Source organism: Poecilia reticulata, linkage group LG3, assembly GCF_000633615.1.
Source record: "Poecilia reticulata strain Guanapo linkage group LG3, Guppy_female_1.0+MT, whole genome shotgun sequence".
NCBI classification, from domain to species: domain Eukaryota; kingdom Metazoa; phylum Chordata; class Actinopteri; order Cyprinodontiformes; family Poeciliidae; genus Poecilia; species Poecilia reticulata.
Genome location: NC_024333.1, coordinates 1,014,500 through 1,038,571, shown reverse-complemented (window position 1 = coordinate 1,038,571; position 24,072 = coordinate 1,014,500). Strand labels below are relative to the sequence as shown.

General features: G+C 38.0%; 1 protein-coding gene across 4 annotated transcripts; it reads right to left on the bottom strand.

Moving 5' to 3' along the window:
• Positions 1-1,077: 1,077 nt before the first annotated feature.
• Positions 1,078-23,677, bottom strand: ano9b (anoctamin 9b). Of its 4 annotated transcripts, none has more exons than XM_008404936.2 (24): positions 23,329-23,677; positions 21,001-21,066; positions 19,746-19,865; positions 19,517-19,653; positions 16,201-16,250; positions 15,981-16,039; positions 15,679-15,758; positions 14,461-14,595; positions 14,202-14,295; positions 13,130-13,190; positions 12,970-13,052; positions 10,235-10,339; positions 8,597-8,761; positions 6,405-6,441; positions 6,192-6,303; positions 5,870-5,924; positions 5,686-5,783; positions 5,406-5,602; positions 4,982-5,134; positions 4,659-4,803; positions 4,466-4,576; positions 4,290-4,380; positions 4,072-4,184; positions 1,078-1,512 (listed from the first exon to the last, which is right to left on the bottom strand). In XM_008404936.2, exons 1-24 carry the CDS (start codon positions 23,347-23,349, stop codon positions 1,473-1,475), a joined length of 2,328 nt encoding a protein of 775 aa, XP_008403158.1. In that variant the 5' UTR covers positions 23,350-23,677; the 3' UTR covers positions 1,078-1,472. The 4 variants fall into 4 exon arrangements, with proteins under 4 accessions (XP_008403158.1, XP_017159382.1, XP_017159383.1 ...); XM_017303893.1 differs by having other exon boundaries at positions 23,250-23,676; XM_017303894.1 differs by lacking the exons at positions 19,517-19,653; positions 19,746-19,865 and having other exon boundaries at positions 23,250-23,675.
• Between the last annotated feature and the right edge of the window lie 395 nt (positions 23,678-24,072).

Here is a 24,072-nt window from a genome sequence, read left to right as displayed (position 1 = left end):
AGGTACTAGTAGTGACGTTTTTTGTGAATATTAGAAAAAAATGACAAAAGAATTTCCTTAAAACGGCAGAAACCTGCTCTTTTCAAAAACAGACCAATGCTCTTCCAAGATAACATATAAGGGATTCAAATGGAAAAAAAAGGAAAAGAGAACAGAGACTTTGTGAGAAGTTTTTAATCTTAATGCAAGCCTTAGTTGAATTCCTTTCCACTCATCGTAGTGTCATATTCCTGTCGTCCAGGAGGATCCTCTGACCCTTGGATGATCCACATGATGCTCAGAGACTCACTGACCTCAGCTTGTTGTGCCAGGAGGGACTGAATCATGAGCAGTATCCTGAGGAGACCCCGGCTGCCCACAGCCTTCAGGATCTACAGTAAACTGCAGTAGATTGATTTGCAACATTTAATTTCCCTTTGACTGCGACAGACTGGGGACCTGTCCAGGGTGACCCTGCCTCTCGCACGGAACGTTTGCTGGCGATAGACACCAGCACTCTTCCTAACCCCACTAGGGACAAGGGTGTACAGAAAATGGATGGATGTAATTTCCTTTTGATATTTTTAAATTTAATTGAATTGAAAAGCAACAATTATTGGAGAGCTTGCTTCACACAGCCAGAGATCAGCAGAAACTCTGGATGTTGATCAATGAACTACTTATCTGTGCAGAGGCTGTTACTATGGTGATGTATTCAGAATTGGATTTCATTTTCCCTCCGGAACAAAAAAACCCAGATTTCCTAAACACTGTTACTATTGTTAGAAAACCTGTTTCAGGTGTCTGTTTTCTCCAAAATGGGATAATTTATTTTAGAGTGAAGAAAGTGATGCAATCCAGTTTCTGAATTCACTGCAGCCTTCTTCCAGCCCAACTACATGGAGATTCCTAGCTTTAGTATAAACATCTACCATTCATTCATTCAGTATTTGGATATATTCACATACTGTCATTAATTTGTCAGCTAAAAAAGGAGTGACTATACACCTAACATGAGAAGAGCCTGAGAGCAGAGTTCAGTTATGTGGAGGACATGTTTAATTGCTGGACACCAACCAAAGAAGAGATGACTCCACATTTATCTTCTCAGCAGTTTAATTTACTTGCTTGTTTAGACAGAAACCTTGAAATGAAAATGTGCAGCAGCCTGGTTCACTGCAAATCTATTTTAATATCAGTTAGCTGTTATCTGCTTTTCCCTACAATAAGAGCAACAATGAAACAAGTTCAGGAATGAGTCAGCTAAATGTTTCACAGTGCATCATTCAGCAGTAAATGACTGACATAAAATAACACATTTAGTTACATTTCAAATAAAACCAAACCTGCTGCTACTTTCAACAATATTCTTGAACAAATATGTCACATTATTTTGAGTTACAACAGCAGGCACAGATTATTAAAAAGCATAAATTCATTTTTTTTTCCATTTCAGCGCCTTTCAGTGGAAGCAGATCAGAGGTCAGCTAAGGTCACACTTCGGTTGATATGGGACGTCGAAGTTTCCTGTCTCTGAAAAGAAAACAGACAAAACATACAGAATAAAATTAAAATCTGGATGAAATGCTTTCATGCATGTGAAATTTTGTATACATTTTGTTTGGTAACACTTTATTTGAAGGGGGTGAATAAGACTGACATGACACTGTCATAAACATGACATAACACCTGTCATGAACATGAATAAGCCTTCATAAATATTTATGACTGTTGTCATACAGCGTCATTCGGTAAATTATGACACTTTTAATACAAAGTTGACATTATTCAAAATGTCTTTGTTATGACAACTTGACATTAACCAAGAAATCATTACTGATATAAATTTGTTATAAAAGTATTACTGATTGCRCTTTAAAAATTAGGTAACTTTATGTTATCAAAGGTAAAGTTTAAACAGTAATGATTTCTTGGTTAATGTCAAGTTGTCATAACAAAGACATTTTGAATTATGTCAACTTTGCATTAAAAGTCATGATTTACCGAATGACGCTTTATGACAACAGTCATAAATATTCATGAAGACTTACTGATGTTCATGACAGGTGTTATGTCATGTTTATGACAGTGTCATGACAGTCTTATTCACCCCCTTCAAATAAAGTGTTACCATTTGTTTTTTTCTCTATTTAAAACAAAAACTCAATTCAGATACCACAAAAAAGAAGGAATTATCATGGCAAATGAATTTTTATCAAGTTTGCAGCTTTAGAATTTTGTTGATAGGAGACACTCTGTTATAAGCATATTATCGTTAAGTTGTAAATAATTACATTTTCCTATCTTTAAAAGTTTCTAGCACTTGAAACTTTTCAACTTTGGCTTAATGTTTGTGTTCTTTCTGAACCACAAAAACTGGAGCACCGCCCACATTATTACAGACTAACCCCACCCATCCTATCGTCACTCATGAACTAGAAACCTCGATATCCTGATGATCTTTGCTCGAAGCAGAGACTGACCTCCACCCCACAGACAGCTGTACACCTTCTTCAGGTTGAGAACCAGGGCCCACATGAGCAGGATCTGACTCTTATTATGGCTGTTTTATTCTCCCCTGTGAACCGTTGAAATGCCTCATTGCCTTAGGAAGCCATCATAAAAACACATCAACTGCAGAAAGTCGAGATGAGACTTGGAGGTTCCCCAAATAGACACCATCCTTTCTATGACTACATCTCCTCAGCAATGCAGTGAGGGTAAAGATGTGGTTCTCTGTTCCAGAGCCGGGATGCTGCCTCTTCAATCCAAGGTTTGAGGGAACCGTCTCTCCAACATCCTTTGCTAAGCATTCCCAGGGAGGGTGAGAAGTGTGATAGCTTGATAAGTGGAACATACTCTTCAGCCTAATATATAAAGACCACCATATCAGACTGGTACTACACCAGCGTTGTCATGCTACCCATTATGACTTTGAAGACATCATAATCTTCACAGGCACATTGCCCTCAGCAGCCACACCCAGTGTCCTGACGCTTTTCCACTTCAACCAGTGATGGAATCAAGTCTTCATGCTCCACCTCCACTAGGGGGGATACCATGTACTGCTCCTTCAACCACCTTACAGTATCCTTATTAATTTCTTGTCTCCAAGTTTCCTTTGGATTTGGGGTAGATCTCTCTCTGCAAAAATTATGGCTTTTATTCAGGCCATTGAACGCCACCACTCATCAAATGCCATCACCCATAAAAACTTGAATTCAATGACATGAATAAATGTTATTTTTTATGTTGAGAAGGAAGTCTACAAAAGCATGGTGTTGATAGGATTTGGTCATATTTTACAGCATCCTAAGCCATAAACCAGCGTATTTTGTGTGACTTTTTAACCAGACACATGGTAAAAATGGTGATTTGTGGCACTAGTGACTTTTGATAGAAGAGGTGTGGCTTTTATTGTCGATATGTAGGTTGGTGCAGTATTTTGTGAAAATACGCCCTCATAGAGGAATCATATAAATGCTTTCACAGGCAAACCTGCTCTGCAAGAGCACCTTCCCATTCATCCAGTTTGAGTGAAAGGTGGGGCGAGATCCCTGCAGAAATTCTGAGGTGGACGACCAGGTAGCAGAACATACAGGCACACCCTCATGCCTCAATTCATCATCTATGAACATAACTTAAGAGAGAACCGAAAGTAGAGATGGAAGCAGCTCACGATCCGAACTGGCGTTATTTAGATTGGCTAATAAAATGAATTGGAAAATGGTAGGGAAACACTGCTGTCTGTATTATAGCAGTACTACTTGTCTGGTAATGTGTCTTGAGAACACATTAATTATAAACTGACACCACAGTAATACACTGAAATGGAGCCAGCAGGTAAAAGTGAATTACATCACATTATGATCACAAAGGTACAACACAGGTTAGAGTGGCATCCTGTAATCCGACTTCACTGAACTCCAGTCAACCACACCAAACTCAAAGTCAAACAATGTGTGGCAAAATGCTGGAGCGGAAAAAACTACATTAACAACAACATGGACTTTTCCCAAGAGGGTGAATTCAAAATGTGTTTTAGTGAGTTTTTCCTCTTAAGATGACTTATGTTTATTCCATTTGACTCACTTCAATTCACTCTTGAGTCGGTCCATTTTATCATGCAAGCGACCATTCTTAACCTTGACAGGATTTTCTGGGACGAACCAGGCTGCGATAAACTTGCACACCACCACTACATGCTGCAGGCAGATAACACACACAAGACAAAATGATGTAAGACAATCAAATTCAGTTCTTTTTCTAATTTTAATTTTAAAAATGTTTGCAATATTCCAGGAACCAACCTCAAAGAGAATGATGAACGCAAAGCGTATAGCCAGGACAAGCCAAAACTGAGAGGTCAGAGAGTAGTCTTGATTCCTGTAGTCTCTGTAGCTGTAAACAACAGTTGAACCTGGTTGACCCATCTATGAAGGAACACTACATGTGTGAACACAAACCAGTCATTTAGTTCTCTCACCTGCACTGAGTGACGTTAGCATAATCATTTGTTTTCAGCATATATTCATCTTTGATGTTGGTCTTCATGAAGGCTACAGACAGAGTGTCATTAATGTAGCCTTGCATACAGCTGCAAATAAGAAAAACATGAGGACAGAACATATCTCAGTGCTAAGATGATGTCAGAGCTTTAAGCTGGAGACGTGACTGACTGTGTCGAGTAGATGCCTTTGGCACATGGGCCATAATGGTAATGGTAAACCAGACGAGGAATAAAGTCAGATGAGATGCCAATGACCAAGCCATTAATGATCACAGCAAATACACCAACAGCTTCCAACACTTCCGTCCATATTCCTGCAGACAGCAAAATAATCCTCAAATACAGCAGTTACATACAAACTCCTGTTTCTGTGTTGTATCTATTGCACTAAGTGGCAAAAAGTGCTCTTTGTGTGGCTCTTTTCTAAAAAATAGGCTTTCTGGGTTTAAAACAACATAAAAGACCATGAAATGCTTGTTTTCCATGCCTTACCAATGTCACTGGTCTTTCTGGGAATAAGGCGCCGCTCGTAGCGGACCATTTTGATGGCATCCAGGCGAATCTCAATGATGTTATTCATAAGAGCCAGAAGGGGCGCCAGAGGGAATGCAGCCACAAATGTGGTGGTGAAGCTGAACTGGATCACTGAGGAGCACAGAGAGAGAGCAGTGGGCAACATGCAAACAAAACAGCAATCTGCAGTTCTAAAGGCTGAAAATAAAAACTACGCCATGTCAGTCCTTGTTATTTTAATTTATTAATTAGCTCTTTCCTCCATGTGTGACTTTGAGCAGCATTTAATGTTATGCTAATTTCAAACGGCAGCGTGAGAGAAACAAGTGTAAATCCCTCTCGTGATTCTTTCCCCCTCATTTTCATAGCTGTAATATTTGTAGTTACAGTGAAATAGACCTACCCATTTCCAGAAACTCATTAAACAGGCTGAAGGCATCCGTGTTACCCAGGTGATAGTTTCTCAGCCAGTCCCGTCTTTTGCAAACATCACATGCTTCAACACGACCCTGCTTTTCACGACAAAACTTCCTGTAACATTTGCCACACTGTCTCTTCAGCCGCCTTGCAGTTTTTCTTCTCAAAAAGTTCATGGCCCAGCTGCAAGAGGATTAGATCCACTGTTGTTTCCTGTAGGTTACCTGAATGCAACATGCGAAGTCAAAACAAAACATCTCACTTACGGCACAAGGATCTCCAAGACGTTGTTGAGAGTCTGTTTGAGCAGCATAATCACTGCCATTTGGATAAAGAGGTCTGTTAAACAACCACTGGGATGGCACTGAAAGACAAACGACACGTTAGGGTTTACTATTTACCATGTTGTTGCAGTATGACAGCTCTACTGAAACCATGAAGTGATCTCACCTCCTCCAGTCTAAACCCAGCCAGACGCACATAGTTTGTAGGATGGCCGTTTATCCTGACACAAACCAAGAAACTTTTATTAAACCCACTTGTTGGTAAACTGAAACCATTTGGTTTATTCAAAACATATCACTGTGCTTTGATCAGAATCAAAAACTACACATGTGATTTGATTGGCTGATTTTTAGACATGTAGACATGGCCAAAATCTGGTGAGGTTTAAACCGAGAATCAAAATAGAGGAGAAAGGTGATTTAAGTGACTTTGAATGAACAACACAAAGCTATGTGTTGTGTTTGGACTACATGCTTTGGATACATACCTGCCCAGGAAAAAAGCCACATAGAAGAGAGAGGAGAAGAGGGTGAAGAACTGAAAGGTAAACATTTTAACTGTGAAGCTTCTCTCTTTGGCAGCGAGTGAGTTCAGCTCCTCTGAGTAATGCAGACAGAAGAAAGCATTCAGAAACAGATGATCTGGTTTAAAACTCAATGAAAGAAATGCTCCATCCTGACCAGGACTCATATGCTCTCACCTAGATCGCAGAGTTTTAGGGACACCCATCTGTTCACCTGCAAACCAAATTACAGTTAGATTGACATGAGAGATGGTAGAATAATGATGTTGTTGAGCACGATCAGGACAATGCACAAGAACAAATAAGTCATTTTTTTGAAGCTTTTAAAACAAATGTACTCCTGTTCTGTTCATTGATATTAATTTTAAAGCATCTCAGCTAACCATGAAACATGTAAACTCACCGGCCACTTTATTAGATACACTTGCTCATTAACACAAATGTTGAATCAGCCAATCACATGGCAGCAACTCAATGCTCTTAGACATGTAGACATGGCCAAGATCTGGTGAGGTTTAAACCGAGAATCAGAATAGAGAAGAAAGGTGATTTAAGTAACTTTGAATGCACCGTTCTGCCAGACGGGCTGGATCTGAGTATTTCAGAAACTGCTGATCTACTGGGATTTTCGTGCACAACCATCTCTAGAGTTTACAGAGAATGGTCCAAAAAAGATACAATATATCCAGTAAGTGGCAGATCTGTGGGCGCAAATGCCTTGTTGATGCCAGAGGTCAGAGGAGACTAACCAGACTGGTTCCAGCTGATAGAACCAATCTGGCAACAGTAACTCAAATAACCACTCGTTACAACCGAGGTCTGCAGAAGAGCATCTCTGAATGCACAACACGTCAAACCTTGAGGCGGATGGGCTACAGCAGCAGAAGACCACACCATGTACCAGTCCTGTCAGCTGAGAACAGGAAACTGAGGCTACAATTCCCACAGGCTCACCAAAATTGGACAATAGAAGATTAGAAAAATGTTCCCCGGTCTGATGAGTCTCGATTTCTGCTGCGACATTCGGATGGATTTGGCGTCAACAACATGCCAGCATGGATCCATCCTGCCTTGTATAAACAGTTCAGACTGGTGGTGGTGGTGCAATGGTGTGGGGGATATTTTCCTGGCACACTTTGGGCCCATTAGTACCAACTGAGCATCGTGTCAACACCACAGCCTACCTGAGTATTGTTGCTGACCATGTCCATCCCTTTATGACCACAGTGTACCCATCTTCTGATGGGTACTTCCAGCAGGATTAACATATCCATATCATAAAGCGCGAATCATCTCAGACTAGTTTCCTGAACACAGTTTCCTGGTTTCTCTGTACTTAAATGGCCTCCACAGTCACCAGATCTCAATCAAATAGAGCACATTTGGGATGTAGTGGAATGGAAGATTCTTATCATGAATGTGCAGCCTACATATCTGCAGCAACTGTGTGATGTTATTATGTCAATATGGACCAGACTCTGAGGAATGTTTCCAGTACCTCGTTGAATCTATGCCACAAAGAACCAAGGCAGTTCTGAAGGCAAAAATGGGTCCAACCCAGTACTATTAAGGTCTATCTAATAAAGTGGTCGGTCAGTGTATGTAACTCAGTAGGAAATATTGAATGATATTTCCCCACTCATTTTGTTAAATGTGAGTGGGGAATTAATGTTAAAAGACATTAAAAGGGGCCTTACCTGGGTATGCTGCACTCAAATTTAGAGTAGTTTTATGTTATTTGTGCTTCTTTGTTTATGCAATTCATTGTTGTGTGAAGTTGCATATTTTAGTCACAAAATGGTAGTGTTAGAAGGCTGAAAAGCCTTCCTCAAGATATGATAACATTAACTTGCCTCAGGCTCTTTATATGGCTCAGGAAGCAAGACAGACACAGGAGAAAAACATAAATAATCACTAATTTAAAAAAAAAAGTCAGTCGCTTTCTTTTTCTTTTTGACCTTGGATCAACTTATGTTGTTAAATTCAATTCAATAAAGTATATTGAATGGAATTTTTCTTCATTTGTTTCTTATTTTTGAGTCATGGACACTGACCAAAGTTGAGGCAGATGAGGCCAGCAGTGCTTTAGTTGTTGCTCTGGGGTTTTCTGTGACCTCCTGGTGAGTCCAGATCTGGTTTTGGAGTAATTTTGGGAGACTGGCCACTCCAGCAAAGGTTCAACTCAATTCTGATCTTTAGTCACCTGTTTGTTAACAATAGCTTCTTACTGTGTTTATCTTGAGTTAAAAAGTCTTTGAAGTGATTTTGTAACCCTTTGCAAGGGTCAATAACTTTTTTTTTACCTTTTCCTGCATGTTTTTCAATCAGGACACGTGTTATTTTTAAAATCAGAATTTGAATAAACATACCCGGGTCATGATTTGAATGGTGACATAGTGCAGCACTGCTCCCAGCAGCATAGCTAACATGTTGGCTTTTTCTTCAAGAAAATCCGACTCGCTTCTCGAAAACCAGGAGGCAGTCATCACTCGAAACACCACAAGAGCATGAGTAATACCGATGATCACCATCAACTGCAACACACAAACACGCGCACACACACACACACACGCACGCACGCAGACACACACACACACAATTAATGGAATCACAAACACATGTAGCCCTTTTTCTTCAAACAAGTATAACACTACATCTCTCAAAACTGCTCTTTGAGTGTTGATAATGAATGAAAATAAGGTAAACAAAAAATATAAATAGCTTTCTGCTGCGATAGCTTTATGCTGCGATAGCTTTATTCATTAGTGTCTTCTAAAAAAAAAAGACATTTTAATTAGGAAGAGCTGCAAGTTAGAGATTAAGCTGGATAGATGGATAGATGAGTCTGTCTTGTGAAGTGCTGTTTGTTATTAGCTTTTGCTGCATAAAAAAGGTGACCAGAACTGAAATGAAACCTTAAAACCCAACAGTCACATGTAATGACTGGCTCTAAAGGAATTTACTGTCTTCAGTTAGAACAAAAACAGAAACCTGTGATATTAGTCAAGTTTAAACACTTAGCTCTGGAACACAAATGGAGTAAACAAAATTTGATTTCAAATTGTTGATCATTGCTCAGTTTGGTAATCTGCAGTTTTCACTTTCTGAGGTCACAGAAGTGAAAGTTTGTGCAAGTATAACAAAGCTCCACCCCAAGAATTCCAGAACAACCAGAACTAGTTGCTGGGGAAAAAAAAAAAGTTTTCCACAGAATTCTGACTAGTGTGTTGTTCCAGCAGTTGAAATGAGTTTTAATTGGCCAGAAACATCTTGACTGTCAAGAAAACCCTTCATCAACCATAAAATACAGCAAATAAGCTGTCAAAGGTTAAAATGCAAATAAAGTTAGAAAATAGAGCTCAATAAAAAGGAGGTGAAAAACAGCAAATCTAGCCTTTTTCCAAAATATTTTATATAAATGTATATTTTTTAATGAATTTGGAAAGCCTGTAATTTAATTTGTAAGCAATCAATTGCTTTTTATATGATTCCCAAAGAAGCAAATACTTAAAATTATTTTAATTTGCTTTAAAATAGTTGTTAGTGATGTCTTGAATGAGCAGCAAACATGAACAGTAGCTGTGAAACTGAGCTGTCACTGTTCTGTGTCAATCTCCTCCCAGTGATGTTTCAATCTTTAGACACATTTCTGACACCAACGCCTCCTACACCAGAATCACATGACAGATGCTTTTAGTTTCAGTTATCTGTGACAACATTGCACCATGGCAGTGTTGTCATCATTCCAGGTAATAAATTGATACTGGTAAAGACCAGTTTCCCAACACATATTACATTGTGGGAACCCACTGTTCTTTGTGGGGACCGCAGCCTGCTGAGAAGTCTTAGTGGTAGGAGTTAGGTTTAGGGCTAAGGTGTGGATTGAGTTGAGGTTAGAGTTAGGGTCAGGCTATAGAAAATAATGGAAGTCAATGAACCTATTGATAGAGAAGATAGAGAAACATAACCTCTGTCTGTCTGTGTGTGTGCGTGTGTGTGTGTCTTACCATGGCTGTAAATAAGATGAGGACCAGAGTACTTTGAAAGTATGAGTGTTTGAAATCTTTGGGCTCACACTCTATATCATTGACTATTTCCATGATCAGTTCTTCCTGTTGATACACAGACAAAAACACACACACTTGAAATTTCATGTTGGTTTGATTCAACACAAACAGAGACTTCCACTGTAAAAACAGATTCTGTAGTATATTAATCACTTTTTACATGACTTGCTTATATACTGACAGCTACATCCAAAGTGTTAAAGATTGGTAAATACAAATATAACCATATACAATATAAAATTTATAAGTGTGATATTGTATGTGATTTAAATATGACTAAATATAAAATAAACATATAAAATAAATACATACATACCGTACATAAAATAATAAGAATGCACATTAAAATACATCAATCTATAAATAAATTAATCCAGAGAAAACATAGATTAAGGACAGTCAGAGTATCTGTTGACCAGTAAAATCTTCAGGATAGTTATTCCCAAATGTGATCCAACTGTGATGAAGGACTAATTTTTTTGCCTCTGAAGTCACAGCTCAGATCTGTGAATGATTTCATAATTTAGCTGAGTGCATTCTAGTTGCAAGTTAGATAACTGGTAGTATTGTACAGGTCCTTCTCAAAAAATGTGCATATTGTGATAAAGTCCATTATTTTCCATAATGTAATGATAAAAATTAAACTGTCATATATTTCAGATTCATTGCACACCAACTAAAATATTTCAGGTCTTTTATTGTTTCAATACTGATGATTTTGGCAAACAGCTCATGAAAACCCAAAATCCCTGTCTCAAAAAATTAGCATATCATGAAAAGATTCTCTGAACGAGCAGTTAACCTCATCATCTGAATCAACAAAGTAACTCTAAACACCTGCAAAAGATTCCTGAGGCTTTTAAAATCTCCCAGCCTGGTTCATTACTCAAAACCACAATCATGGGTAAGTCTGCTGACCTGACTGCTGTCCAGAAGGCCATCATTGACACCCTCAAGCAAGAGAGTAAGACACGGAAAGAAATTTCTGAACGAATAGGCTGTTCCCAGAGAGCTGTATCAAGGCAGCTCAGTGGGAAGGAAAAAATGTGGCAGAAAATGCTGCACAACGAGAAGAGGTGACCGGACCCTGAGGAAGATTGTGGAGAAGGACCGATTCCAGACCTTGGGGGACCTGTGGAACCAGTGGACTGAGTCTGGAGTAGAAACACCCAGAGCCACCGTGCACAGGCGTGTGCAGGAAATGGGCTACAGGTGCTGCATTCCCCAGGTCAATCCACTTTTGAACCAGAAACAGCAGCAGAAGCGCCTGACCTGGGCTACAGAGAAGCACCACTGGACTGTTGCTCAGTGGTCCAAAGTACTTTTTTCAGATGAAAGCAAATTTTGCATGTCATTCGGAAATCAAGGTGCCAGAGTCTGGAGGAAGACTGTGGAGAGAAGGAAATGTCAAAATGCCAGAAGTCCAGTGTCAAGTAGCCACAGTCAGTGATGGTCTGGGGAGCCATGTCAGCTGCTGGTGTTGGTCCACTGTGTTTTATCAAGGGCAGGGTCAATGCAGCAGCTATAAGGAGGTTTTGGAGCACTTCATGCTTCCATCTGCTGAAAAGCTTTATGGAGATGAAGATTTCATTTTTCAGCACGACCTGACACCAGCTCACAGTGCCAAAACCACTGGTAAATGGTTTACTGATCGTGGTATTGCTGTGCTCAATTGGCCTGCCAACTCTCCTGACCTGAACCCCATAGAGAATCTGTGGGATATTGTGAAGAGAAAGTTGAGAGACCAAGACCCAACACTCAGGATGCTTCGATAGCTTAAGGCTATCGAAGCATCCTGGGCCTCCATAACACCTCAGCAGGGCCACAGGCTGATTGCCTCCATGCCACGTCACATTGAAGGCTGTAAAAGGATTCCTGACCAAGTATTGAGTGCATAACTGAACATAATTATTTGAAGGTTGACTTTTTTGGTATTAAAACACATTTCTTTTATTGGTCGGATGAAATATGCAATTATTTTGCGACAGGGATTTGGGGTTTTCATGAGCTGTATGAAAAAAACACCAGTATTAAAACAATAAAAGACCTGAAATATTTCAGTTGGTGTGCAATGAATCTAAAATATATGACAGTTTAATTTTTATCATTACATTATGGAAAATAATGAACTTTATCACAATATGCAAATTTTTTGAGAAGGACCGGTATTTCTCTCCGTATTATACCTTCAGACATAAAAAGGGACATGTTCATTAACAGATACTCTACAGTGGGCAATATGTGGCCAATATCTAAATGTTTATGTAACAGAAATGATAACACATATATTACACCAGCAACTTGTATTATTTTTAATGGGAAACATTCAACTTTGGGAACTCTGACTTCCAAATATAAACAAAACACATCATGAGTTTCCAGTATTAAACACCAGCCAATATGATGGAATTAAACTGGAGAAACTTAGAGCTTGAAGTAAATGAATCAGTGATCTCCATTAAGACAGCTATCAAAACCATCAAAATAACAGAACAGAATACAATAGAACAAATATCGGTTCTGTTGTGTTCATGATTTATGTTTATTCTACTTGAATGGTATATTCAGAAAGATATTGCTCAGGGAAAAGTCCTGTCAATTATTACCTAAATATTAATAACAAACACAGTAAAGGGCATCATATTGTTGGGACTTATGTTGAAGAAAAACTGTACCTCTTCTTCACTCCAGTCATAGACCTTCCATTCTGAGACATATCTGGCTCTGTGTCTCTTCCAAAACTCCAGGAAAGCTGTGGCTGAAACAAAGAAGGAAAGTGTCAAAATCACCCAGAACACCAGCAAAGCAGCAACAGTGATTACATCAGAGACTTACCCCAGATTGCCATGAACATAGCAAATGCAACAGTTCCCTCATTGTCAAATAAATGGCTGACCTGTGGCGGGAAGAAGAAGAAAAAACACATAAACATGACTTTTTTATTTCTAACACAAATTGACCAGCATGCTTTAACATTTGCATGTGCAGTTCTGAATTGGTCCACATTATTAAATGCTGTAACCAGGTAAGTTTAAACTGGATATGTTTGGATAGCATTGTAATATACTAAAAACAAGTAAGAAAAATTAAGTTCAACTTCAGCGTACATCAACACTGCTCTGAACTTCCTGTTAGGGTCAGAAGACAAAATATTTCTTGTCCCTCATTACCTAGGACTACATTACTTTTTGGGAGGTATGGAAGGGGGCTTAGGCCAGTTAGGATTCTAAAAATTATTTCAACTTCCAAAATGCTTTTTTACTGTCTTCAAATTTAGCAATTTACTTACATTTGCTTCTCATCTTGTAATACATTTCATGGTTCTGTGATGGTCACTTCAAATCATCAACTTTACTGTCCTTAAAGTACTTTGTAATCAACATGGCATTATACTCAGTCACTTGAACCCAAACTTTAGCTGCCTAGCGAATGTCTTGACAGAAAGAATGTTATATTACATTCTTTCCTCAATGTCCACACATCATGATGCTGTCACCTCCATGCTTCACAGTTTCAATAGTGTTCTTAGTCTTTCATGGTCAATTTGCATATTGCTGCTGTTGGACAGAAATGTTCTCAAAAAAATTGACTTTTCAGGAAATGGCAAAAAAACACATTGCTTTATAAGGTCAATTCATTCCACATTTCCCTTTTGTTCGAAGTAACATGTTCTTTTTGATACTGTTCAGCAGAAATACACCAGTCATGTCAAAAAACAAAAATAAATTAAGATTAAGACAAATCAAACAACTCTTTTTCCAATATGTTGAATTTCCATCAAAAAAAAGACATTGTTATGTCTGCACACATTTACTAATTTATTATTTAGTTCTTCCAAAACTTTCTAGTTTCTTTGCTGGCATTTCTGCCATTTCCTAACTGATGGCCAGTAATTTGTCATGCTCACCTTAGCATAAGTGCATGTTTCTGAGAGCTGTCTTGGTTCACACACCCTGTCACAGCTCGGACACATGGTGACATTAGAGTCACACACCTCCTTACTTTGGACAAGCACACATACAAAAATGGAAGCATTAATATAATAAACATTTATTATTTTATTTTTTTATGTAAAGTTTGTTTTATGTGAAACTCTTCAAAAGCTGCTCTGTGAAATGTATATAGTTCAGAGCAGAAGTTTAATTCTATGCATGTTCCTGACTTACATTAGAGGGCTGGTGTTGAAAAAGGCCAGACCATAAAGGAAGATGACTACACCTAGAGCAGCAGCTGGAATCAGCAGTATGGTGTACCAGTTCAACCACAGGTAGTACAGCGCCACCTTCTCCCCAAAGTAACATCTGCATCAACAGAGCAAACATGATCAAGGCACATTGAACTCATCACATTTAGAGGCACAGGAAACCATTAGAGGTGTTTTGAGTTAATAAGCTGATTAGGGGTTGTACACCATGAGTATACAAATATTAACTGTTTTCCCAATAGTTCGGTCTTCTGAGTTTCCCACTATTGTCTTTTTATTCTTTTGGTATTTTAGTGCTAACCTAAAAACTCTAGTTTATTCAACTCTTGGGGGGTATGACCAAATTAAGAAAAAGTTAACACAACTCACTATTGTAGATTTATTTTACACAATCTCACACATTTAGGTTCAAACTCTAAAACTCGCTAAATTCATTTAAAGAGTAGAACATAGTAGACATAACTAAATGTGGCTCAAATGTTTTACAGTGTAGGGTAATTTCTTGCTTGTTGGTAGCAAGCATGTTTAATAAAACAGATTTAGTATAGTTATATAGTTATTCTTGACTTAGTCTAAAACCAGATGTAGACATCAAAAGGATTCTATTAAATGGCATTTCTAAAGTAAAAATGCAGATTGACTGAACTAAAGATGTTATTTTTAGTTGCATTTTACAGTTAATTGGTTAAATGAGTTTTACTGACTGTTGTGTGCTTTGATGTGTGTACGTATGGATGTAACAGGACATTCTTGAACATGAGACCTAATATTTCAGCAAGATTTACCTATACCAACAAAAGATTAAATAAAACTAAATCTGTTCAATGTTTCTGGACAATAAAATTTTAAATGTAATTTTAATTTAATTAATGAACTTTTAGTGAGAATGCAAACCATCTCTTTAAAGAAAAATTTTAGATAGAATAAAAATGTCATTTACAATTTAGAGATTGGTATCTGCTATCATCTGTTGTGTTAGTAATGCCTGCAGCTTAGACCATTAAAGCATCCAATACCCAGCAGAAAGTGTCTGGCTGAGCCTCCTAAGGACATACTTTGCAGTTAATTTTCTGTGGAATAAATATTGTTAAAAGTTTCAAAATAATGAGGCACAAAAGAATAAGAAAAGTACTGAATAATTTCAGTCACATGGCAGTTGTGACAAAGAGGAAGAACTGACTTGATTTCATCAAATGGTTGTGATGTAAAGAGAGCCGACCAGCGAGCCCACTTCTTTCGCAGATTCTTCTGCTCCTTTTTCTGAGTCATGACATATGAAAATAAATTAATTAAAAACATCAAGAAAGTCGTATCCACTACAGAAACACATTTTACTTCAAAGAAAGATAGATGAGTAAAGTAGTAAGTGGATGAAAGCTGAAGGCTTTGCAGTCACTCCTTTACATCACATTTGTATTTATACTTGCATTGGTTTTACTAAACCAAATTGGAAAAGAAGCAGTTAGTCAAAAGTTTGCTCACCTCATGAAGACAGAACATAGTTTCAAACACACCCTCCATTTTCAGCTTCTCCAGATTCTCTGAAAATATTAACAATGTGAAAAGATTTCCAATGTGTTGGTACACAACACTATGTATTAATAATGTATTACACATACGCAGAAACTTTTACATCTCAATCCATTCATCCATAAATATAAAAAAGAGGAAAAAAAGAAATAGCCATTTTAAAGCCACTCACCATTTGTTCTGATGTGAGTGTTATTGAGAATGAAATGTACAATTCGGATCCTGGGGAACACAGAAAAGAAAAGAGCTCAGCACAAAAAAAACTAGGTTATTTGAGCATTACTAGCAGCAAGGTCATTTCACCATTTATACACAAAATAACTTAAAGTGTTTCAAACAAATAAGAAAGACGGCCAAGAAGAAACAAGAAATATAAAACATACAGCAAAATTTAAGCCTTACATAAAGCATGAAAAATACACATGCTTAGGGAGTAACTAAACCCCAAATCAACTACTTCTTGCAGATATATGTTATAAGTCCTTAAGTGTGCTATGTTTATGATTTTGTGCAAATTGTGGAATTTTCATGAAAATTTGTTTAATTCTGCAATATTTTGGCCTAAAACTATCTTAGTGCTGTTCTCTTTGGGTTGAACGGCAGCTATAGTACAGTTGAATTCCTATTGGTTACAGCAGCCCAGCTTGGTTGATGTCTATGTCATGGCGCCACGTTCAGGTACAAAACAGTCTCACTCACTGCATTTAGAATTGCAAACGTGGTGAGCGTTGACCGTTTTTCAGATTTGCCCATGAGTGAATCATTAGCAATATGGACAAGGAGTGAATTGGGCCTCCCCTGCTCTGACTGCAGGCGGTTTTGCTGCAGGATGGGAGTGTGAGGCTGACAGCAAGGCTTTGGTAGGAAGGGGCTGTTGTATTAACTGTCAATCAGGACAGTTAATAGCCGTTTTCCCCATAACAAGTCTCCAACAACAGAAAGAATCACTAGATTTCTATCTAGTCGCTTTTTTGATTTAAAAAAAATTGCTAGGCGCCAAATATAGCAGCAAAGTTGATACGTTGGCAAAGGTGTTTTCCTTAGTCCTGACCACACCCTCGCTTACACCTTTCCGCTCATTGTTTCAGCTAACATCATTGAACGTGACACTGTTTTTTGCAAGATGACAGTTCAGTGTTTTTGTTTTTAGAGTTATAAAAATCAAGTCTATCTTGTATGAAATTGTGCAAAGGTCTGAGATTGCAAACAACACATTGGATACAGATGTATCTAGTTTTTTTTATTTGTGCAGGCTGGATCATTGCATATTGACATTTTTGGTTTTAGTGAGGTAGGGCCAGTGTTCTCCAAGCCTCAGTCTGATCTCATGACATGCCTTACATCAGTGGTGTCCAAAGTCGGCCCCGGAGGGCCAGCATTCTGCATGGTCTAGTTCTCTACCTGGTTCAACACATATGGATCAAATGATGACTGAGCAGAAGACCTGATCAGAACTGTGACCTGATCAGAACATTGGAATTACAACCACCAGGCACCACCAGGCACCACCAGGACATGCAGGATGCCTGCCCTCAAGGACCGTCTTTGGGCACACTGCCTTAGACACCAGTCTGTGTTTTAATGGTGATGGTGTAACAACTGGCACTCTTGAGCATGTCTGGATGGAACCTTCATTTATTAGGGTTCTGCACAAGCTACAGATGCCTTGAAATGTAAAGGATTCATATTCTCCAAGAAATGAGAAACCCCTTGGTACCATGTCATCATCAGATCTGGCTCAGATGATCAATACATTCTTGACCTTGGGTTTCTGAGGTATGACATAATTCCATACTCATTCCTGGAAACGTCTTCAATTCCCGTTCTGTTAAAGCCACATTTTCTTTTCTCTTTTGGGATGCATGCTGGTTTGTATACTGTCAAGTGCTACATCTTCAGTTATTTCATGTCTCTCAACATTTTGATTGACCACAGTGATCATAGGTTCTTCATCATCTTCATCTCCACTGTCACTACTGCTACCATTGGCCAGTAAAGTATAAAAACTTTACTTCTTAATGGCAATAATTGACTTTTTTTCCTTACAAAATCTTGAAATTAAGAACTAAAATATAAGTAAATGTTTTTAGGCATTAAAAACATTTAGCGCCTAAATGTTTAGGTGCTAAACATTGCCTAATGCAAGCCAAAATGCTTGCTAAAAATGGTACATATTGTAGATCTATAGTCAAACTATTGATATCATTCCCTGTCAAAATATTGCCTCTGTTGCATGATGTCCACTTTTGTGGACAGGTGATCAGTTGTAATTTTCTCCAAATACAAAGCTGTTATTTTGAAAATACATCAGTAGTATTTGTCCTTAGGGGTTACTTGATGTCACAATATTTTTTTTACCTGCAAGAGTTTTCTACAGTAGACAGAAGGACTGGATATTCCTGAGTTGGTCTGCATGCTTTTTACGTCTGTCTGCCATATTGGATTTAACAAAACCTTTCTTGCACTTGGGGTGGATGGCCAGTATTTGGCAGTGTATTGTATGATCCCCTAGTGTCCACTTTAGTGGTCTGTGTGTATTTATAACATAGAACCCCATTTATACACAATAAAGTGGCTTTTATATTCCTGTCCACTGAAGTGACAGCTACGCATGAAAAAATCAAATCAATAATCAGTTTCTTTGACTTGGAGGTTTTCAAACAGAGGTTGGTGGTGGTGTACCAGAAAGACAGTCGCTCCACCTTCACTCTGTATGTGATCTCATCTCCTCTCCTCCAAAGATGAGCCCCACCACCATGTTGTTATAAGATCAGTAAATATTGGTTATCGACCATTTTCAATGGATTCTTATTTTGGACCATCAAAAAAGTCAAAAAAAAAATTTATTAAAAAGCAAGAGTCTCAACTTCAAAGGTTCTTTTTAGAAATGGATTTAGACAGAAGTGTGAGAACTTCTATTTTGCCACATGTTCAAAAATCTGCTGCTTTCAAAAGAAACACTTTCTTTTTCTGAGTTTGTGTGGCAATCACAGCAAAGCACAAATTAAAGTTCCATTCAACCGCCAGCATTGCTCAAGTTTCTCAGATGTGAGACATCATTCCTGGAATTTGTCAATTCTGTTTTCTTAGAACCCTTTCAAATTTAGATTCAGCAAACAGGTAAATCATGTTTTTTGTTTCAGTCGTCTTGGGATGGGTTCAGGATAGAATCATGACAGAACGGTGAGGTCTTCAGTAATATGGTAAAAAAAAAATTAAAAAAGCTAAATAGCCTAAATTTGCATAACATTTGATCAAGTTTGAAGATAACTGTGCCGAAAAGCTTTATTTCTGGTAATTAACAGTTAAGAAATAAACATTTCCTGCTTTGACTTGTAGTTTTTTAGTCACAATTATATCATGCTTACCTATAATCATAGGTGTTTGTTCAAAGCTGACAAAGCCATTTCCTAGAACTACCAACACAAGTTTTATAAATAGGTCTGCTGGTATAAAAATGGAGGTGTGTGAATGTGTGTTGAACACACCTGTTAGCCTGGTTAATTTTATTCTCATCTTTACACCAGTTGCAGGCGTCGGAGACTTTGATCAGGTACTGATAGTCCTCAAATATCTCATTGGGAGCACGCAGGCCCAGAAATATTTTATCTTCATGGTCAATGCTCTGCCAGACAACATAAAAATGCATATTGGTGGATGTTTTTCCCTTCATGGCAACTGATCACCATCTTGATGTTCTAATAATAATAAACTCACTGTGATTGTAATCTTTTTCTTTTTTAACTTATCCAGAAACTCTTCTTGCTTCTTGGACTTCTCTGTGTGAGGCTCCTGCTTGATGGCCACCAGTAAGAAGTCAAATGTAGTGTGGACAAACTGTTCAAACACAAACTATTACAACCCCATATACAACACAGAGAAACATGGTATCTTTATTTTGAAACACTGATGACAAAGAGAACAGCAAAAACACAGTGTAAAAGTATGTACAGAAGAAATATTCAATAATAGTTAAAATAGGAAAATGCTTAATTATAATCATAGGAAAAACACATTGTGAGCAAAGTTCATATGGATATTAAAGCAGGAGTATGCAACTTAAGAATTTTTTATATATTTATATATACAGTATATATTTGTTAAAACTGCACTGTCAATCACCCTCATGTACATGTTGCTCTTCATGATCTTTGTAGTTCACCAATGTTTTCTAACAGGGGTAATTTTGGGATGACACACATGACAACTGAATTTACTTATTATGAAGTTGGTTGGACTAGATTGTATTGAATGGTACTGAAGTAAAGGGGGCACACTGCAGATTCCATACTTTTTAGAATTTTATTTGTGAAAAACTTTCCAAACTGCATCACTTTCTGTCTATTCCCCAATTGTGTGCATTTCTGTACATAAAATGTATCTCAGGTCCTGAGCTGATGCAGAAGAAGCTGTTCTGTCTGCTGGGACCTGTCCTGCTCAGCCAGCACCAGGAATGAACCCAAAGATCAGAGCACACTCAACACCTTCCATGTATCAAACACTAAAGTCAGATCAGAGTTAAGGTTTTAGAAAAGCAGCCGGTGAAGACTTTGACACTTCCTATCTAAATGATGATTGTTATCTGCTAGTGAACATGCACTCGTCCACTGAGTCATTTGGGATCTGTCCAAGTAAGTTTGCTTTGGTTTTATGTAGAACCAAGCTGAAGAACATTAAACTGGCATTATGATGTTTGCTGCCAGAACAAACGCTTCACCTCAGAATCAATATCAGATCCAGTCAGAATTTGTCAGCCAAATGAGAAGCTGAGCAGCATAACCATGTTATCCTGCATGCAGACAGCAGATTAAGCTGCCTCTGTTAATAAGTGTTGTAATACAGGCTTATCAGTTCAGAACAGTAACAGAGTTTTTATGTGAGCATTTATCCTCTGTGTTTGCATGTTGTATATGAGGCTAATCTACAGTTAGCCTGTTAGCTTAGGCAAAGTTCTGCTGAAGTTGAGTCTTACCAAAGAAGGAAAGAAAGGCTCATCACTCTGGTCATCATTCTCTTTCTCCTGCAGCTCCATCTTGTCCTTTAAGAGAGACAAACACCTTTAATTTTGACCATAACTATAAAACCGCTATCCATCCATCCATCCATTTTATTTACACCTTTGTCCCTTAGTGGGGTCGGGAGGGTTGCTGGTGCCTATCTCCAGCTAACGTTCTGGGCGAGAGGCAGGGTACATAATGGAGAGGTTGCCAGTCTGTCGCAGTAATAAAACGGCTAATTGAGCTATATTCTGACTTTGGTGTACAACATTAATGGCTCATAAAACATAAAAGATACATTTAAATTCCGCTTTTTCCCAGTTTTCTTAATTAAGGCCATCAAATTAATTTAGTTCTCTTCAGTTCCACATGATCGATAGCAGCATTTCTTGCAGCTGAGCAAACCCCACAGTACATGTTTGGGGGTTTTAGAACCTTTTGTGAAACTATGGAAAAACATGTAGATTATACAAATGTTAAAAAATACAAAAGATTAAATTTACAAATGGACAATAACAGCATATCGGCTGATAATGTTTATGCTGGAATTGGGTTAATTGTGATTCAGTATGTAGAAAAGTCATGTTGCAATTAAAAGGTGTATGGTTCAATTCCTGCCATTTGTTAATGGGAAAACTGAGATTTGGGGTCCTGCACATTAGTTTCTGACAAATAATGCACCACTAAATCCACAGAGTTAAGTGCTTTGGCCTGGAGCACATTAAGACACACATACAATAAAAACAGAGTTTTTTCAAATCTGGTTTCTAGTAATATTATATTGAGTTTTCTTGTGGATGAATTTTTTTTTTTTTTTAATTTTCAGATATTCAGCTATGTCTGGACGAGGTCTAAAACAGCTAAACAAGGATGTTAGAGCAGATGATGTGCATCAGTTGGTTGGGGTTGGAAAATACCCTGCCTTCGTTTCCACCATGCAAGTCAACAACAGCATGGAGAACTATGTTATTCTGGTTGGATGAATCACATTTTCTTATAAGGACATATGAATGGGTTGGTCCATGTTAGTGACCTGGGGGAGCCCAGTAAGAAGTGTTCTGATCTCATGACATGTTGATATAATTTTTATAAGGTTTAATCTGTCAAAATAGCACAGCCACTTTTCTTATGGCTGTGCATCTGTTCTTAAAAAATGTTTATGTAAAAAATAAAAAAATAAAGATTGATTTTACAAACAGTATATTTAAAGGTGCTGATTTCCTCTCCACATTCTGCAATCTGCATTATTAAAATGTTTCGGATGAACATAATATAGGTTTTATTATTTTCTTATGTAGAGGTATTCCGTGCAAAGTACTTAGTATTATTATATTAATTGGAATAAGATGTCGCCATGGGGCAGCAAGACTTTGTGGTTGTGTGACAGAGCTGCCGCAGGGTGCAGGTTCAGGCTTGTCTGAGACCTTCCCACTGTTCTGACTCACTCCTGCTTTTATCAGAGTTTTTGTTTTCCACCTGTTCACCATCACATCGTTTCTACACCTTCACACCGTAGAGCCGGTATGGCAACAGAAAATGTACGTTTTTATACTGCATGAGTAAGAGTGGACCTTCAACATGGGTGTGGCTCTGATCCAGAGCAGATTGTGAAGCCTCTGTCACAGATCTTCATCACAGATCTTCATTTCAAAATTGAAGCTTATTTTGTGATAATTTATCCTCAAAACTAAAGCAGTCTGCTTTAGAAAAAAAGGGAAAAAATAAGTTAGTGAGAATCTGGGTGCAGCTATTTTTAGCGGGAAAAAAAACTATAAACAAGCTGTATATCTCTTATATGCGTCTTCAGTAAAGACACATATAACGGATCATTTAAGAAAGATACCAAACATGCTGTGTTTATAGGACTGAGTGCTGATGGCGATATAATTTTAAAAGCAAAAACTCTCACAAAAACATCTGAAAACATTTCTTTAACTTTACTGGGACAACAGTATCAATACATTAGAAGTAGGTAATTTTACAAATGAACGCATAGACAACAGGACATTTTCTCAAATTCTGTATTTGTTAAAATGTTAAAAATGACTATTTGTTCTCTGGCTGGTTAAAAACATACTTTATTTAAACCAACAATATAAAACCCACCTAACTTAAGCAGATTGATGTTTCTAAACACATGCAGTGCAAACTAAGTCCCAGTCGGTATAAAGAACAGTGGCAAAAAATCCGGACTGTAAACCACCTTGGTTGCTGAGTTACTTACAGCTCACTCTGGACAGGAGGCAGGACTGTGTGTGCCGTTGAACAAAAAGAAAGGTTGAATCTCAGGTGAATCTGTTTACCTCGGTATTCTTGAAGTACATGCTGTAACTTATTTAAGTTGAAGCTCAGCAGGTAAAATTGTTCTCCAGCATCAGCAGCAGCGGTACTTTCCGTTCCATGAACGTCTTTCCATGACCAACTCACACCCCGACTGCGAAGAAAAGAGAAACAACCTGGAAAGCCTCCAGGCTGTTTCTTCCCCTCACTTCCGCATACCTATAGCCAGGTAACTGCAGCTCCCTGAGCGCTTGTGAGGTGTGGAGGTGGGTCGTTCCTTACGTGCACGAGAGATAAGGTCACGTTTAGCTGAAAGCGGAACGGTAATGTCGTGATGTTTTGATAAAGGCCGGGGTTCAAAACAAATGACCTGAGAGGAATTTCAGGAGTTTCAAAAATAAGTTAGGCACATAGTATGAACATAGTAACAAGTGGGTGAACCGGTTCTTTGGTTTCGTTTCCTTTCCTTAACATTTGATTTTGACACATTGTATTGATGCAATCGTCACCTTAGTTGACAAAAAATTTAATAAAGTATGTTTTTCTGAAACCTTGTAATCTCTTTCATTTTTGATTTAATAATTGAGACAATTTCTGATGCTGGAGTGCCTCACCGGTCCCGAGTGTCACTGTTGCTTAGTGGATTGTAAAACTACTTGCACTGAACTAAATTAAAAAACTTAAATTGAAAACTATTTTACTGCTTTTCAGCTGTAGCTTTTTTGCTACAGTCTTATTGCTACATAAAAACAAAATACTACAAAAAC

Excerpts from the sequence above, each read along its gene's own strand:
- ano9b (XM_008404936.2), bottom strand. The coding sequence starts at position 23,349 with ATGTACTTCAAGAATACCGAG. Across the intron at positions 6,442-8,596 it reads CCATTCAAATCATGACCCGG|GTGAACAGATGGGTGTCCCT; the intron begins GTATGTTTATTC and ends TTTGGTTTGCAG. Across the intron at positions 4,577-4,658 it reads AAAGGCATCTACTCGACACA|CTGTATGCAAGGCTACATTA; the intron begins GTCAGTCACGTC and ends TCTTATTTGCAG.